A 16,096-nucleotide genomic window follows, 5' to 3' on the forward strand; every position below is an offset into this window, starting at 1 on the left:
GGCTTCCCTGGTGGCGCAGTGGTTGAGAGTCCGCCTGCTGATGCAGGGGACATGGGTTCGTGCCCCGGTCTGGGAAAATCCCACATGCCGCAGAGCAGCTAGGCCCGTGAGCCATGGCCGCTGAGACTGCGCATCCGGAGCCTGTGCTCCGCAACGGGAGAGGCCACAACAGTGAGAGGCCCGTGTACCGCAAAAAAAAAAGTTAAACCGGGATAAAAACATCAAAAAGAGATTTCGTAGTATTCCATTATATGGATTAACCACATTTTAAGTCATTCACCAGTCAGTAGATTTTGGGGTTATTTCCACTTTTGACCTATTAAACTAAATGTTGCTAATAGACGTTTGTGTACAAGTTTTGGATGAGCATATGTTTTTATTTCTCTTGGGTACATACTCAGGAGTGAAATTGCTGGGTCATATGGTAAGTTTACATTTAACGTTTTAAGAAGCTGCCAGACCGTCTTCCAAAGTGGTTGTACCATTTTACAGTCCCATCAGCAGTGTACAAGGGTTTCCCTTTTCCCACATCCTTGTCAGTCTTTTTGATCGTAGCTATTTCAGTCAGTAAGTGGTATCTCTTTGTGATTTCAGTTTTCTTTTCCCTGAGTACTCGTGCTGAGCATTTTTCATGTAATTTTTAGCTCATTTGTATATCTTGTTTCATGAAACGTCTATTCAAGTCTTTGCCTGTTTTGTAATTGGGTTGCCTGTCTTATTATTCAGTTACAAGAGTTTTTTTATATGTTCTAGACACAGGTTCTTTTTTTATAATTTATTCTATATTTATTTCAGCTTTATTGAAGTATAATTGACATATAAGATTGTAAGATATTTAAAGTATACATTGTAGAGACTTAATAAACCTATACATGGTGAAAGGATTTCCCCATCTAGTTAATTAACATGTCCATCACCTCACATATTTATCTTCTGTGTGTGTGTGAGAACATTTAAGTTGTTCTTTCTTAGCATATTTCAACTATACAATAGTATATTACCAACTGTAGTCACCATGTAATATTAGATCCTCAGACCTTATGTTTTAGCCGGAAGTTTACACCCTTTTACCAACCTCTCCCCATTCCCCCACCACTCAGCCCCTGGCAACTACTTTTCTACTCTCAGTTTCTGAGTGTGACTTTTTTTTAGATTCCACATATTGATGATACCATGTGAAGTGTTTGTCTTTCTTTGTCTGGTTTATTTCACTTACTATAAATAACACAGCAGGATTTCCTTCTTTCTCATGGCTGAATAATATTCCATTGTACATATATACCACATCTTCTTTATCCATTTATCTGTTGATGGACACTTAGGTTGTTTGCATATCCTAGCTATTGTGAATAATGCTGCAGTGAACAAGTGTATATGGAGTTCAAATGTCTCTTCAAGATTCTGTTTTCATTTTCTTTTTTTAAATTTATTTGGCTGTGCCAGGTCTTAGTTGTGGCACGCAGGATCTTCTTTGCAGCGTGTGGGATCTATGGGCATTTGGGTTTGTTTTCACTTTGGGGCTATTATATATAATGCTGCTATGAACATTTGTGTACAAATTTTTGTGTATACATAGATTTTCATTTATCTCTAGTATATACATGTAGGAGTGGAATTGTTGGGTCATATGGTAGTGAGTGTTTAAACTTTTGAGGAACTGCCAAACTGTTTTCTAAAGCAGCTGCACCAGTTTTATATTCCTACCAGCAGTTTATGAGCGTTTCGATTTCTCCACATTCTTGTCAACACTTGTTATTATCTGTCTTTTTTATTATAGCCATCTTAGTGGGTGTGAAGTTGTAGCTCATTGTGGTTTTTTGGGTTTTGTGTTTACTTTGCAGCGTGTGGGATCTTTTAGTTGCCGCATGCAGGATTTTTTAGTTGCAGCATGTGGGATCTTTAGTTGTGGGATCTAGTTCCCTGACCAGGGATCAAACCTGGGCCCCCACGTTGGGAGCACGGAGTCTTAACTGCTGGACCACCAGGGAAGTCCCTGTTTTCATTTTCTTTGGATATATACACAGAAGTGGGATTATTGGATCATATGGTTGTCCTATTTTTCATTTTTTGAGGAAAAATGCCACTTTGCCTAGTGGCCACACCAGTTTACCTTCTCACCAGTAGTGCACAAAGGTTCCCTTTTCTCCATGCCCTCCCCGACACTTTTTTTTTTTTCCTCTGGTTGCATTGGGTCTTGGTTGCTGCGTGCGGGCTTTCTCTAGTTATGTCAAGCAGGGGCTGCTCTTCGTTGTGGTGCACGGGCTTCTCATTGCAGTGGCTTCTCTTGTTGTGGCACACAGGCATCGGTATTTGTGGCAAGCAGGCTCAGTAGTTGTGGTACACAGGCTTAGTTGCTCCACGGCATGTGGGATCTTCCCGGACCATGGATCGAACCTGTGTCCCCTGCATTGGCAGGCAGATTCTTAACCACTGCACCACCAGGGAAGTCCCGAGGTGGCTTCTCTTGTTGCGGAGCGCAGGCTCTAGGTGCCCGGGCTTCAGTAGTTGTGGCACGTGGCCTCAGTAGTTGTGGCTCGCAGGCTCTAGAGCACAGGCTCAGTAGTTATGGCTCACGGGCTTAGTTGCTCCGTGGCATGTGGGACCTTCCCGGACCAGGGATCAAACCTGTGTCCCCTGCATTGGCAGGTGGATTCTTAACCACTGCACCACAAGGGAAGTCCCTGGGCATTTGGGTTTGTTTTCACTTTGGGGCTATTATATATAATGCTGCTATGAACATTTGTGTACAAATTTTTGTGTATACATAGATTTTCATTTATCTCTAGTATATACATGTAGGAGTGGAATTGTTGGGTCATATGGTAGTGAGTGTTTAAACTTTTGAGGAACTGCCAAACTGTTTTCTAAAGCAGCTGCACCAGTTTTATATTCCTACCAGCAGTTTATGAGCGTTTCGATTTCTCCACATTCTTGTCAACACTTGTTATTATCTGTCTTTTTTATTATAGCCATCTTAGTGGGTGTGAAGTTGTAGCTCATTGTGGTTTTTTGGGTTTTGTGTTTGTTTTGTTTTTTGGCTGCATTGGGTCTTCGTTGCAGCGTGCAGCCTTTCTCTAGCTGCGGCGAGCAGGGGCTACTCTTCGTTGCGGCACACGGTCATCGCGGTGGCTTCTCTTGTTGCAGAGCACGGGCTCTAGGTGTGTGGGCTTCAGTAGTTGTGGCACGCGGGCCCTAGAGTGCATGGGCTTTAGTAGTTGTGGCGCACGGGCTTAGTTGCTCCGCGGCATGTGGGATCTTCCTGGACCAGGGATCAAACCTGTGTCCCCTACATTGGCAGGTACATTGGGTCTTCGTTGCTGCGTGCGGGCTTTCTCTAGTTATGTCAAGCAGGGGCTGCTCTTCGTTGTGGTGCACGGGCTTCTCATTGCAGTGGCTTCTCTTGTTGTGGCACACAGGCATCGGTATTTGTGGCAAGCAGGCTCAGTAGTTGTGGTACACAGGCTTAGTTGCTCCACGGCATGTGGGATCTTCCTGGACCAGGGATCAAACCTGTGTCCCCTACATTGGCAGGCAGATTCTTAACCACTGCACCACCAGGGAAGTCCTGCTCATTATGGTTTTGATTTGCATTTCCCTAATGGCCAATAATATTGAGCATCTTTTCATATGCTTATTGGATATTTGCATATCTTCTTTAGAGAAATGTCCATTCAGATCCTTTGCCTGTTTTTAAATTAGGTTACCTGTCCTTTGATTATTGAGTGGAAGAGATCTTTTTTAAAAAATATTTATTTATTTATTTAGGCTGCACCAGATCTTAGTTGCGGTACACGGGATCTTCCTGGCAGCTTGCGGACTTCTTAGTTGCAGCACGCAGACTCTTAGTTGTGGCATGCATGTGGGATCTAGTTCCCCGACCAGGGATCAAAACCAGGCCCCATGCATTGGGAGCACAAAGTCTTACCCACTGGACCACCAGGGAAGTCCCAAGAGATCTTTATATATTCTTTTTTTAATTAATTTTTTAATTGAAGTATAGTTGATTTACCATGTTGTGTAGATATTCCTAATATAAGTCCCTTATGAGATATATGATTTGCAAAACTTTTTCCCATCCTCTGAGTTTTTCTCACTTTCTTAAAGGTGTCCTTTAAAAATAGTTTTTAATTTTAATGAAGCCGAATTTATCTGTTTTTCTTTTGTAGTATATACTTTTTGTGTCATATCTGAAAAGTCATTGTCTAATCTTTCCCTCTAAGAGTTTTATAATTTTAGTTCTTATATTTGGAATGATCCATTTTAAGTTAGTTTTTGTATATAATGTGAGGTAAGAGTCTAAGTTCATATTTATTTTTATCATGGAAAGATCTCAAAAAGTATGCTAACTTTGCTGTACAGCAGAAATTAAACACAACATTGTAAATCAACTATACTTCAATAACATTTTTTAAAGTATGCTAGATGATAAAAGCAAGTTGCAAAATGATATGTGCAGTATGATACCCGTTCATGCAAAATTTAAAGGCACGAAATATCATATATTATTCATAATTACATATGTACCCATAGGTAAAAAGTTTCACGCCGAAACCTTTGACAGTGGCTGCCTCTGAAGGGAAGAGAGGAGGGGACTGGAAAGAATTAGTAGTGAAAGGGGTCTTCAGATTTATCTGCAGTGTTTTTAGGTTGGAATAAATTTGACACAATATTAATTATCAATTTGAGTGGTCTATTATGTTCCACTTTTAAGCTTTCTGTATTTTTTTAAGTTTCTCAAATTAAAACACACAGACACGAATCAAAGCAAGAACGATGGAGAACAGATCGTTTCCGTTTGGTCCGGTGCTCACCCTGGGTGAAGCATTGAGCTGGGGCTTTGTGCACACAGCCTGTCAGCCTGTTCGAGGTGGCAGGTTCTGTTTGTACGTGGGGTTTCTGACCCAGATCCCAAAAGATAATTATCTTCCTTTGAACTCATTTGCACACTTTGGCTTATATTTTCCCAGTTTTGCTTCCAAAGAAAACCCCAGTCTATGTGCCACCCTCAGTTGCCCTTCCTCTGAAGAGCAGCAGAGCCCAAATCTCAGCGAGCTCCCTTTAACCGGAGTTTTTAAATTTTATCCCATTGCTCCACGCTTTCTCCAAAACTGAGGCAGAGCCTCACAAGGAAAGTTTGGTTTCCACTAAATGTGTGTCCATTCTCACCTAGTCCCCACGGGATGGCTCACAGAAGACCTCACTGTGTGTGCTTGACGAGTGTAGCACGACGGGCCAGATGACCAGGCTCCTGGGAACAGCCTGCAGCTAGACTCCTGACCCACAAACTCAGGCCCGCTCCCTGTGGCCTGGCAGCTGCAGAGGCGCAGAACACGTGTCATTGCCCTTAAAGTAGAAGGGCTTGTTCCAGCATCTCCCGCTGACGAGATGTGCAGCCTGACACAGAGCTCTTCCTCTCTTCATCCTTGTTTTTCTTCTGTGAAATGGATGCAAAAAAACATGTGCCCCTTCTACTCACAAGTTGTTATGAGGATCAAATGAAATAATGCACCTGAATGTGTTTGCAAACAAAACTCAAAGGTGTTTGTATATTATTTCCCAGCTGTGTGGCCCCAGCCCCTCCCAGATCCTCCAACCAGCCACTCTGCTCCATCTGTCCACCTGGAAGGCGCCCCCTCCCTGTGCACGCCCCTACCCCTTTCCCTCCCGCTTTTAGTCCGTTCTTCAGTGTTCCTGCTGCCTCTTCTCCCTCCTCCCCCTTTGTTCTCTCCCTTTCCTTCCCTTTTCTTCCTCTCACCAGTGCTGGAGGCAGCCTGACTCCTTCCTTTCAAATGTGATCATGCACTGCATTGCACCACTGAACGGAAGCCCTGGGCTGGCTCAGGTTGACTGAAAAAAAGGACTTTCCCCTTCCTCAAAGAGGTAAGGCACCTGAGTTGACATGTTTTATCTCTTTGATTCTCCCAGGCTCAGGCCACAGGATCGCCACAGACGTCGCCCACTCACGGAGGCAGCCGCCCGATGCCCATGCCCGTGCACCCCACCTCCGCTGGCTCCACACCCACCCACTGCCCGCAGGACCCGCTGAGCGGAGTTGGCGGGGACGTGCAGGAGGCCTTCGCCCAGGGTGAGTCCGGGAGCAGAGTATAATGGAGCGCTGAGGGGGTTTGGAAACGTGGACAAGATTCCTACTGAGGTTTTCCCAGTTTCTTTTCTTTTGTGCACTTCGCTTTAAATGATCAGATTTTCACATACAGTAAAAATAAGTCAAGCGCTGACCCCTTCTCATTAGATGGGCTGGTCTGCAACAGGAGGTCTGCAGGCTTTGTACATGTGCGAAGTACAGGCCTCCTGGGCTTCTGTGCTCTTTTTTCTGGGTTGTGGGAAGTGCCTTGTCCTCTGGGCTTTGCCTCTTCCGGAGGAATTGGATGGAAGCATCCCCGAAGTCGGGCGCTCGGCCTGGAAAGTCCTTAGAGCAAACAAGAGAAGGAGTGGAACTCGAAACAGGACCTTGCTGAAGCCTCCTTGTCTGTGGAGCTAATGGCCAGCGATGTTATGTGGTTGGGGGAAGACAAGGCAGCTCAGGAAGTCTTCTTGGGGCGGAGACAAGAGCAGGGAGGTGGAGCTGGCGAGTAAGTCCTGCCTGAGCATTTGTTCTAGAATCCACCTCCTTTGATTGTGGCTGAGAAGTATGGAGTTGACAGGGTCCTGCTCTTCAGGTAGAGAAGAGGGAGGAGGACCACAGACAGACCTGGGTACCGGTGCTCCCGACAGCCTGGGAGCGGGCAGAGCTGCTCGGCCCATCTCCCCCTAGGAGTTCTGCCCTGAGTCCCAGGGCCCCACCGACCCAGGCGTTCACTCAGCTCTCTCCCCCCGACCCACGTGGCATCGCCATCTGCTCTGACTGCCCTCAGGTACAAGGAGAGACCTCCGCAATGACCTGCTGGTGGCCGCTGACTCCATCACCAGCACCATGTCATCCCTGGTGAAGGAGCTCCACTCAGGTGACGCCCACAGCGCCCGCCCAGCCTCCCACCTCCCCCTCCGCGCCCTCCTCGCCGCCTCACTGCGTGGTAAAGCGTCTCCCTAATTTCACCACGCGGTCATCTTGCCTTCCAGGGATGCGCTGGATGCCTTCATCCTGGGAGCCTCTCTCCCACACGTGATCACATAGAGAGAATCACACGTTTAGGTTCCTCTTAAGAGTGTGCCCTGTGGAGCAAACACAATTCCGACCTTAAAGAGATCCAGCTCAGTTAGGCCCCTTCCTCCCTTAATTTGCCTTCCATCTGTGCTTCCTCCACAGCTGCTCTTTCCTTAGGCCTGCTCAGCTGTCTCGCTGCAGAGCGTTCCTGGATGACTGGAACCGCATCAGCTGCAAAAGCTGCTGGACTTGCTCCCGGCCGCCTTTCTGCTCTCTCCTATTTGATTTGGTTTTGAAACCCTGTTCTCTCCTTTTGTCCATGACGAGGCTCTGATTTCACTGGAAGTTCATGACCTGAGTCTGTTGCTTCCTTCGTTGCTCGTGTTCAGTCTTATCTATGACTTCTTTCTCAGTCTGTCTGTCTCTTAGCTATTTCAGTGATTTTCCAGAGACCCTTACCTCATGGCATATTTCCCCTTACATAATACCCGGGAAGGAGAAAAAAATAGAAGGCCATTCCCATTATCAGCATGTCTTCAAGAATCCCCATGATTCCATCAGTTTTGAAGCCGTCAGGTATTTTGCTAATCTTTTTTATGGTGGTCAGATTCCCGTGTTATATATTAAACAAACACATTCCCTTCCTAAGTGCTGTGGGTCACTCATACAGGTGGCCCTCTTTTGTGTCTTTCCACCTAATGTAATGCTTTTGGATACCTTGAACTAGCTTAACAAGGTTACTGAATAAAAATATAAAGCAGGTTTTCTGTGGGCCGTTCAGACACATGTACTTACTGAAACACAATACATTGAAATCATCTGTGCATGCGCTTAGGGAAGGCGAGCCTTGTGTACTCCTTCAGACCTTTGTAGGAGAAAGCATATGCCTTTAGTGTTGTCATGGGACCAGGCCGAGGTCTGGCCCACGGCTTCGCTCTCAGATCTGCTGTTTTCATTTAGAAGAGAATAAGTGTGTGGCCTGTGTTGTTTTTTTCAGTTAAGATGCCAGTTCTCCTGTTCAGTCAGCATTACAGTAACACTGTCTCCGTTCTGGTACCATTTCTCAAGCCCTTTTAGAAGCACTGCTCCCCTCCACACACACATAAACGGAAGAGATGACCACCTTTGAGATGACCTCATGGGCGATTAGAAAGTCCCTTCCCTAACATAGCTCCCACAGATGCCAGAAATCCCACTTCTGGAGGGAATTTCTTAGGGGATTTCAGGCATGGAAATGAACCACACTCATGCCTCGTGGCCACGTATTAGGTTTTGTGCCAAATGAGTGGTTCGTGAGCTCATCACACTAGTTTGGGAGGTAACTAGACATCATTAAACACAAAGCACATAGAGACCAAACAGCTTCATAATAAGTAAGGGTATGGGGATACTCAGCAATCTCTCCTAGTAAGAAAGGATAGTTTTAACAAAACCATGTAATATATTTGAAAGGTACCTTAGAGATCACATTGTCCACTCCCCTTACTTTAGAAATGCAGTGAGTGATTATCAGAAAGGAGATTTGCCTAAAGTTACACAGCTTGAAGGGGCAAAGCTGGTCCTAGAGCTTAGGTCTGAACATTAAGCCGATGCTCTTACCACCACACTGTCCTTATCCCCGCACAGGACAAGGGATCATGTCTGCAATCCCACGAGGGCCCCTTTCACTGATGCTCCACTCTAAGTCCACGGTAGATGTGGACTAGCCCCACACAAGGCCCAGTATCTCTATCAAACACAGAGGTAAACTCCCTTTACATGCAAGGCTGCCAGTTTCTCAGTGAGTGGTAGAGCCCAACACCAGCGTGTTTTTTTTTTTAATTTTTTTAATTTATGTTTTTGGCTGCATTGGGTCTTCATTGCTGCACGCGGGCTTTCTCTAGCTGTGGCGAGTGGGGGCTACTCTCTGTTGCGGTGCGCGGGCTTCTCATGGTGGTGGCTTCTCTTGTTGTGGAGTGCGGGCTCTAGGCGCACAGACTTCAGTAGTTGCGGTGCACGGGCTCTAGGGCGGGCGGGCTTCGGTAGTTGCAGCGTGCAGGCTCAGTAGTTGTGGCTCGCGGGCTCTAGAGCGCAGGCTCAGTAGTTGTGACGCACGGGCTTAGTTGCTCCGTAGCATGTGGGATCTTCCTGGACCAGGGCTCGAACCCACGTCCCCTGCATTGGCAGGCGGATTCTTAACCACTGCGTCCCCAGGAAGTCCCCAACCTGTTTTTACCATCACTGTCGAGATTTTCTTGAGGATGAGAGTAGGTGCTCAAATTATCTTCCATGTATTCTGTACGGCGTGGACATGCTGTTTATATCCATAGCTTGCCCTCCTCGTCTTTTCTGAAATCTTTTCACAAATAATGGACTCTTAGAGTTGGAAAGGATCTTGGAAGTCATTTCATCCAGCTTGCTGCCTGATATAAAAGTCCTCTGTTTGAATATTCCCAGCGAGTTCATTCATGACCAGCTCTCCTCACTGGGAAGTTCTTCCTTATCAGGGAGCCAAAATCTGCCTTTCTATAGCAAATTGATCCTCATTCCACCCTCTGAAGCTACCCAGAGTGAGCTCAGTCCCTCCTCTCATGTCAGCCTTTCCAGTATTTGATGGCAGATCACGTGGCTCTCCCGCAGCCTCTCCTCTTTAGGCAGCCGTTCACAGTTCCTTCAGCCATTCCTCATGTGACGTGGGTTTCACTTGACCATCCCGTGTGCCCAAGTGTTGCAGGGCCCTGGTTCAAAGTGCGTTTCCAGGGCTGAGCACGTCTCCACATTGCAAGGGGTCTTCCCCCTGACCCCCACTCCACCCCCAGCACAGTGAGCTCTGCCATCTCCCTGAGCAGGCCCCAGGGAAAGTAACCTTAGATGGCATTAGCTTTTTTCCACACAGTCACTTTGCACTGTTCAGTCATTTTAAGTTTGTCATCAGCTAAAACCAGGTTTTTGTATGTTTGTTTTGTTTTTCACAAAAGCCAGTGTTCATCTAGGTATTCCCTGCTGTACACTTTTATCATTGTTTTCTTGAACCTGAATGCAAGGTATTAGCCATATACCTAGTAGATATCATCACCTTAGAGAAGCCAGCAATAGAGCCAGAAGCTGGGTGGGTGACATCAGACTGCACTGCTCTGGGCTCAGGGCTTATGGGGACATGATGCTGCAGCATGGACCACACAGGGTGCAGACTAGGTGATTTCAGCACCCTTGGAGACCTGAAGCCATGAGCTTTTAGCTAGGGTTTCATGCCAAGCCTCCTAAGCTACTCGCTTCTCCCTCCTCCTATGCTTCTACTGTGCCGAAGGGTCACTGGCCTCCTTGGACTTGTTTTCACAGCAGGGGAAGGTGCAGAGGAAGAAGAAGAGAAGATGCAGAATGGGAAAGACAGAGCTAAAGGCAGCTCCAGGACCCCTAGTCTGAATGGGAGCCAGAGCCCTAGCCCCTGAACGGAATCCCCCTCTCCCCTTTGTTTCTGCCTTCCTTCCTGCTGCCACCTTTCCCCAGAGCTTTCAGACCTCCACGGATCCTTCTCCCTACTTTTCCCAACTGACCATCAAGTTTTTCCCTAGAGGTGGTTGTGTCAGTGGATCAACAAAAGCTTTCTGATCTCCTGACACTATGATAGACGGATGGGATACAGGAAGTAGATACAATTAAAACACCAGACGTGACCCCTTGCCTCAAGGAGTTTATAATATAGTGAGGAGAGCAAAATTAAGATATGCAAAATAAATAGGAGATAAAAGGAAGTGGCAGGAAAAGTTAGTCATCGAACTTTGAGCGTATGATTATAAATACAAGAAGAGTTTCTGAAAAGGCAGAGATGATTGTGGACAGAAGAGCCAGATGGTTTTGTGGCTTCTCGGAGGAATTAAAAGCAACACAGAAGGGTATCAGCACGGGACAGTAATGCTTCCTCATTTTATTGTATATAAAACCTTCTTAAAAATAATGTATGTTCAAAAGAGCTGTGCTAACTGATTTCCATGTATAATCTCATTCAGTCCTCAACGACCTGGTGAGATACGTAATATAATGATATCCCCACTTTACCAGTGAGGAAATAGGTGCAGAGAAAGTTAGATCAACTAGCTATTAAGTGGTAAAGATTGGATTTGAGCTAGGTCTTTCTCACTCCAAACTTCATCCTCTTAATCTTCATGTTTCTATGTTGCCCTGAACAGATAACACATTTCTCTTTGGACATTTGAGAGTTAGCTGTTATTTCTGTGATGTATTAATATGTCCAGTTGCTGGATTCCTTCAAAATATAAGCTCCGCAAGGTGGAGACTTCGGTCTGTTTTGTTCAGGTTGTATCCCCAGGGCCTAGAACAGTGCCTGGCATGTAGTGGGATGTCAGTAGGTTCATAAACGTAAGGAAATAAGCAGGCTGGTGCAGCAGAGCGCTTTGTCAGGGAGAGAAGTGGGTGGCTGCCCGGAGGAGGCTGTGGAGCCTGAGGTGGAGCCGGCCCAGCTCTCTCGGGTCCCTGCTAAATGCTCTGCACGTAACACACTCTTCCTGTTTGATTCCACGGCCCCATGAGGAAAGGCTTCTAGACAGGGCTCAGGGTGGTTAAACAACGTGAGGCAGTAAGTGGCAGAGCCTGGACTCAGCCCAGGTGTCTCTAACACCAGTGCCCATGCTTCAGTCTGAGCCGACTGCGAGACCACGTGAAGGGAGAGAAGTCTTAAGGAAGGGTGGAAAGAAGTGGATACGGGAAAGGAAGTTGTGATGGGAAAGGGGGAGCATCTTGGGAAGGGTGTGTCCAGAGCTTTTACCCATAGTGGCTGGTGTGGATAAGAGAGTGAGGTCTTTGAAGTTTGTCAGCAAGGACACTGGAATTGCCAAGGAAGAAACGGAGAGAAGAAGAATGTACTCCAGGTGCTGAAATCATCGAGTGAGTCAGAGCAAGGCCTGGGAGAAAGTGGACGATAGCTATGATGAATTGCTGAGAATGATGTATTTGGCATGGCCGTCAAAAGGTCAGCAGTAGAGGGCAGCGGTGTTTGAAACATCTAGAAATGCGGCAAAGAAATGGAGAGAAGACGGACTTCCGCATACCGATGGGGGACTAGGAATAAGGCAGGAGGGTTGTAGTGCAAGAGGTGAAGAGAAGAGGAGACACACAGAGATAGATTTACGCTTATGTAAACACATGCTGCAAACACATGCATGCACGCACACACGGTCCCACCAGATCCCAGCATTCATGTGGAATGTTCTTGGCTGAAGACATAACAGCTGCTTCTTTGGCCTCTCTTCCCTTATACCCCCCTCCCTTCCCAATAGCTTTTCCCATGGCCTTTCCTCAGTCTGCCCCGCTCCCCCGAAGCACACAGAGGACTGTGCCTTGACCACTGGGACCTTGCCCTGACCACAGACTTAGACCTGGTTCAAGTCTGGATGTGGGCTCTGTCTCACACATGGACTGGGTATGGTTTCCCTTGTCTGGTAGCCGGTACCCTCAGGGTCCCTCTGTCTTGGCACCTGTGTTGCCCTGTCAACATCTCTTCTTTCTTTGCACCTCTTGCTTTGTATGTCTATGTGAAATCTTTTCGTGAGAACGCCTGAATTTCTGTTTCTGTGGCTTTTAGGTGTCATCCCCAAGGGGAAGAGTATTAAGAGTTGTTGGGGTGAGAGATGGGTAGGGTTTACAAAGGATGTTTGACTCTCAACATTGTATAAGGTCCTAGGATATGTCCCTATAGTTAACGTGTGGCTCTTATGTGGGTATAGTTCTAAAACCATGGACGGACCGTCTGATTCTCCACTGTGATCTAGGCGTGAGATTTTACTATAGACTGAGGTAGCCGTAACTACTGTCACCTAGGCATTAGAGGGCAATAAGTATCAACCAGAAAGAGAGAGCGACTTGCTTCTTTGGGGTTGAAATCATGCTGACATAATACAAACACAACTGGGTCAGCAGCCTGTCAGGCGTAGTCTGCCCAGTGCAAAAACTGTGAGAGCCAAATGGGCACTTTTGAAGAACCCACGACTCAGCCACGCTTCCCAACCACATTCACCTCTGCCTCGGCCCCTCCCTGCCTACCCTGGCTCCCTGTCTGGCTGCACCCTGGGGAATGCTTCTGCTCCGCTGGATTCCCACTTTGCATCCCCTCACCTTGAGGAGTCAGTACTTACAACCAAGACTATATAGATGAAACGCAGGCTGACATAACTTGCCCCATATTACTTCAGAGCCCTAAATTCGTCTCAGCTGCTCCACGGCATTTTATGTCCCTGTGTCCTTCAGAGTCACCTCTCCCAGAACCTGCCCCCACGGTGTTGGGAGCTATAAATCCAGTTTGCACACGTAACGCTAGTGCGTGTCTGGTAGACTGACAGCAGTGGTCCTTGGTGAGAATAGATACAGGCTTTTGAGGGTCCAGGCGATCGTTCAAGATTTCAGGGTGAACAAGGGTGTGATTTAGCATCCCAAGCAGATACGTCTGCGGGAAGGAACTGCTGCTCCTCCCATAGTTTAGACCGTTTTCACCTTGTTCGCTTTCAGAACCACACGGACTGTGCCCCCTGATGTAACTGCCCCCTAGGTTTAAGGTAGATTCCTTTCTATTTTAGTAGCACCGTCCTCCTCCTGAGAGGCGCTTGTTTCCATGGCTCTGTCAGGTCAGTTGCAGTTGCTGGTTTTAGGTTGGGTGACTCCCCTCTGTTTTCATACCCGGTCGGGCAAAGTCGACCTACGAGGAGCAAAAGGGGAGAGGCAAGCCCAGGAGCCCATGGGTCAGGGAGGCCCCAGGTGGACATCCGGGTGACGAAGAGACCCCGACTGTGACCTCAGCGTATCGTTTGTGTCTGTGCTGCACAGGTTAGTGGAGGAGCCGGGACAGAGAGGAAACGCGGGTGAGTACGGTGTTCTCCGCCCGCCCCACGGCCCCATTCCCTCCTCCCTTTCCTCCGTCACACTTCCCAAGCCAGAGCCACCCCGACACGTGAGATCCAAGTTGGGGTTTCCTTTATGAGCCCAGCTGCTCCTCCTCTCTGCTCAGCCCCGCCAGCATACCGGCTGGGCCGCATTTCCAGGCCCAGACCCGTCCTGCACTGCTGTGGGCCTGGGCCTCGGGCAGGCCTTGGTGTCACCTGTGTTGGGATGCAGGTGGCAGACCAGACGCCGCTGGCTGAAACCGGCTCTGGGAGCGGGCGTCAGAGGTCAATCCCGGGGCTGCCGCTGCCTCCTTGCTCCTGATTTCCCCCAGCCACTATCATTCCTCTCTGGGGGTCCAAACCACAGCCAGCGCGGGATCACACTGACTCTGCCAAGCCGACCAAGTCGTTTCCCGTGATGCCTGGCCAAGCTGCACCTTCTCACTTCCTAAAAAAAATTGATAGAAGTACAGATTTCCTCACAGGCAAATGCCCGTTGCCTTTAGGGATTAGTCTTTCACGCTTTTCCATCTCAGGACCTTAACTTTTATCTAGTTCCAGTTCCAAGGTATTGCAGTTTCGGGGCATGCACTGCACACTGAAAGGAAGGGACGAAAATGATTGGACAACTAATCGGTTCAAGAGAAGGGTTCTTTCAAGGATAGATGCCTTTGGTGCAGCCTTGACATTTCTCTTTATTTTTCAGTCTTTTCTTCCCTCCGCCCCCCACCTCTTGTGTTTAAAAGTTAGGCCATCTTCCTCAGTTACAGATCTTCCAGGCAGAAAAGCCAGGGCTGCAGCCCACGATCCAGAAAAGGAACTTTCCCAGGCCCTTCTCAGCAGTATTATCCTGGAGCAGCCTCCGGGCTTTTCCTGACACCCCCGCCTTCCCCCGTCTGCACCAACCCGTTGGTTCTGTCCTGCTGGCACTCCAGGACCTGCTGTCTCTGAGCCTCCACTGACTCAGGGATCGTGCAAGCTAAAGATGGGCAGTGCGAGCTGTGGAAATTGTCTCGCTGCCCTGGAAACCACGGACCCTCCAAGGCTGGGGCAGGCTTCTCCCTGAACTCACTGCGCATGCAGACGAGGCCCTTCCTGACAGCAGGCCTTGGCTGCCGCAGCCACGAGGCAGTCAGGAGCTGACTTGCCCTCGGGGAGCCTGTCAGAGCCCCTCTCCTCGGGGCACACAGGAACTGGGGGACGAGGAGAGGCGTGTCTGCCACCTGGCCCACCACTCTTCGTGCACATGAGGAAACTAAGGCCCACCACCCAGGAGCTCGGTGCCGGAACTGGAATCGGAGCTGGGTCCTCTGACCCCAGGAGGAATATTGAGAAACTCACCACTAGTGGAGAGTCAAATGGAAAGCCTGCACACTCAGGTGGACCCTTAAGTTCTGCTGTCCTCGGGCACGCGGCTAGGCTTTCTCCCCTTCCACGCAGCGCTTCTCAGCACATCTCTGCCCTTCTCCTCAGTCACGATTCTTCTTCCCATGAAACCACCACATTCCAAACCTTGCACTGTGAACACAGTTCTTTCTTTCCTGGAAACACTTCCTGACCCTGTGACCTAAGCAAGGACTCCAAAGACTCGAGATACCCCCAGAAAAGAGAATGCCCCCTTCCCTGAAAGGGGGTGTGAGTATTGTCACTCTTGGCATATCCCGAGTTGAAAGGTAAGCGTCCCAACAGCGCCATCCTTGCACATTGTCTTGTCCCCAGCAGACGTCAGCAGCCTTTGCTCGGAGACTCTTGGCAGTGCCCGGGAGTCACAGTGCGTCTGTCCTGCACAGGCACAGGGGACGTGGAGTGAGCTGGCACCGACAGGAGGAAGGCGAGGTGTTCCCCCAGAGGCGCATTCCTGTCCGTCTCTCCGCTGCTCACCTGGACCAGGCTTGCAGGCTGCCAGACGTCACCACCCGCTGGGGCGAGGGGAGCCCAGACGGTGGGAAGTGGGAGGGACTGCTGGTGCTGCCTCGGGCACCCCCCCCCCCACCTCGCCCAGTCCTGCATGAGCTGGCATCTTCACTCCCCTCCGGGCACGGTCTCATCGCTGCAACAGGAGTTTACTGGAGGTTGAAAAGGGAAAAGAAACAGCACGAATCTCCTGTGTGTGTGACCTGGTAGA

The 16,096-nt window shown here is 48.5% G+C and overlaps 1 protein-coding gene across 1 annotated transcript in view; it reads left to right on the plus strand.

Annotated features, from left to right (window-relative positions):
* DTNB (dystrobrevin beta) overlaps positions 1-8,151 on the plus strand; it is a 235,471-nt gene extending 227,320 nt beyond the window's left edge. The window contains exons 17-19 of the mRNA XM_024764484.1: positions 5,926-6,085; positions 6,873-6,962; positions 7,078-8,151. Of these exons, the coding sequence (XP_024620252.1) occupies positions 5,926-6,085; positions 6,873-6,962; positions 7,078-7,124 (297 nt within the window). The 3' untranslated portion in view covers positions 7,125-8,151. The remainder of the gene's footprint in view (positions 1-5,925; positions 6,086-6,872; positions 6,963-7,077) is intronic.
* The last annotated feature ends 7,945 nt before the right edge of the window (positions 8,152-16,096 follow it).

The sequence above is a fragment of the Neophocaena asiaeorientalis genome, unplaced genomic scaffold (assembly GCF_003031525.2).
Source record: "Neophocaena asiaeorientalis asiaeorientalis breed wild unplaced genomic scaffold, Neophocaena_asiaeorientalis_V1.1 scaffold345, whole genome shotgun sequence".
NCBI lineage: Eukaryota > Metazoa > Chordata > Mammalia > Artiodactyla > Phocoenidae > Neophocaena > Neophocaena asiaeorientalis.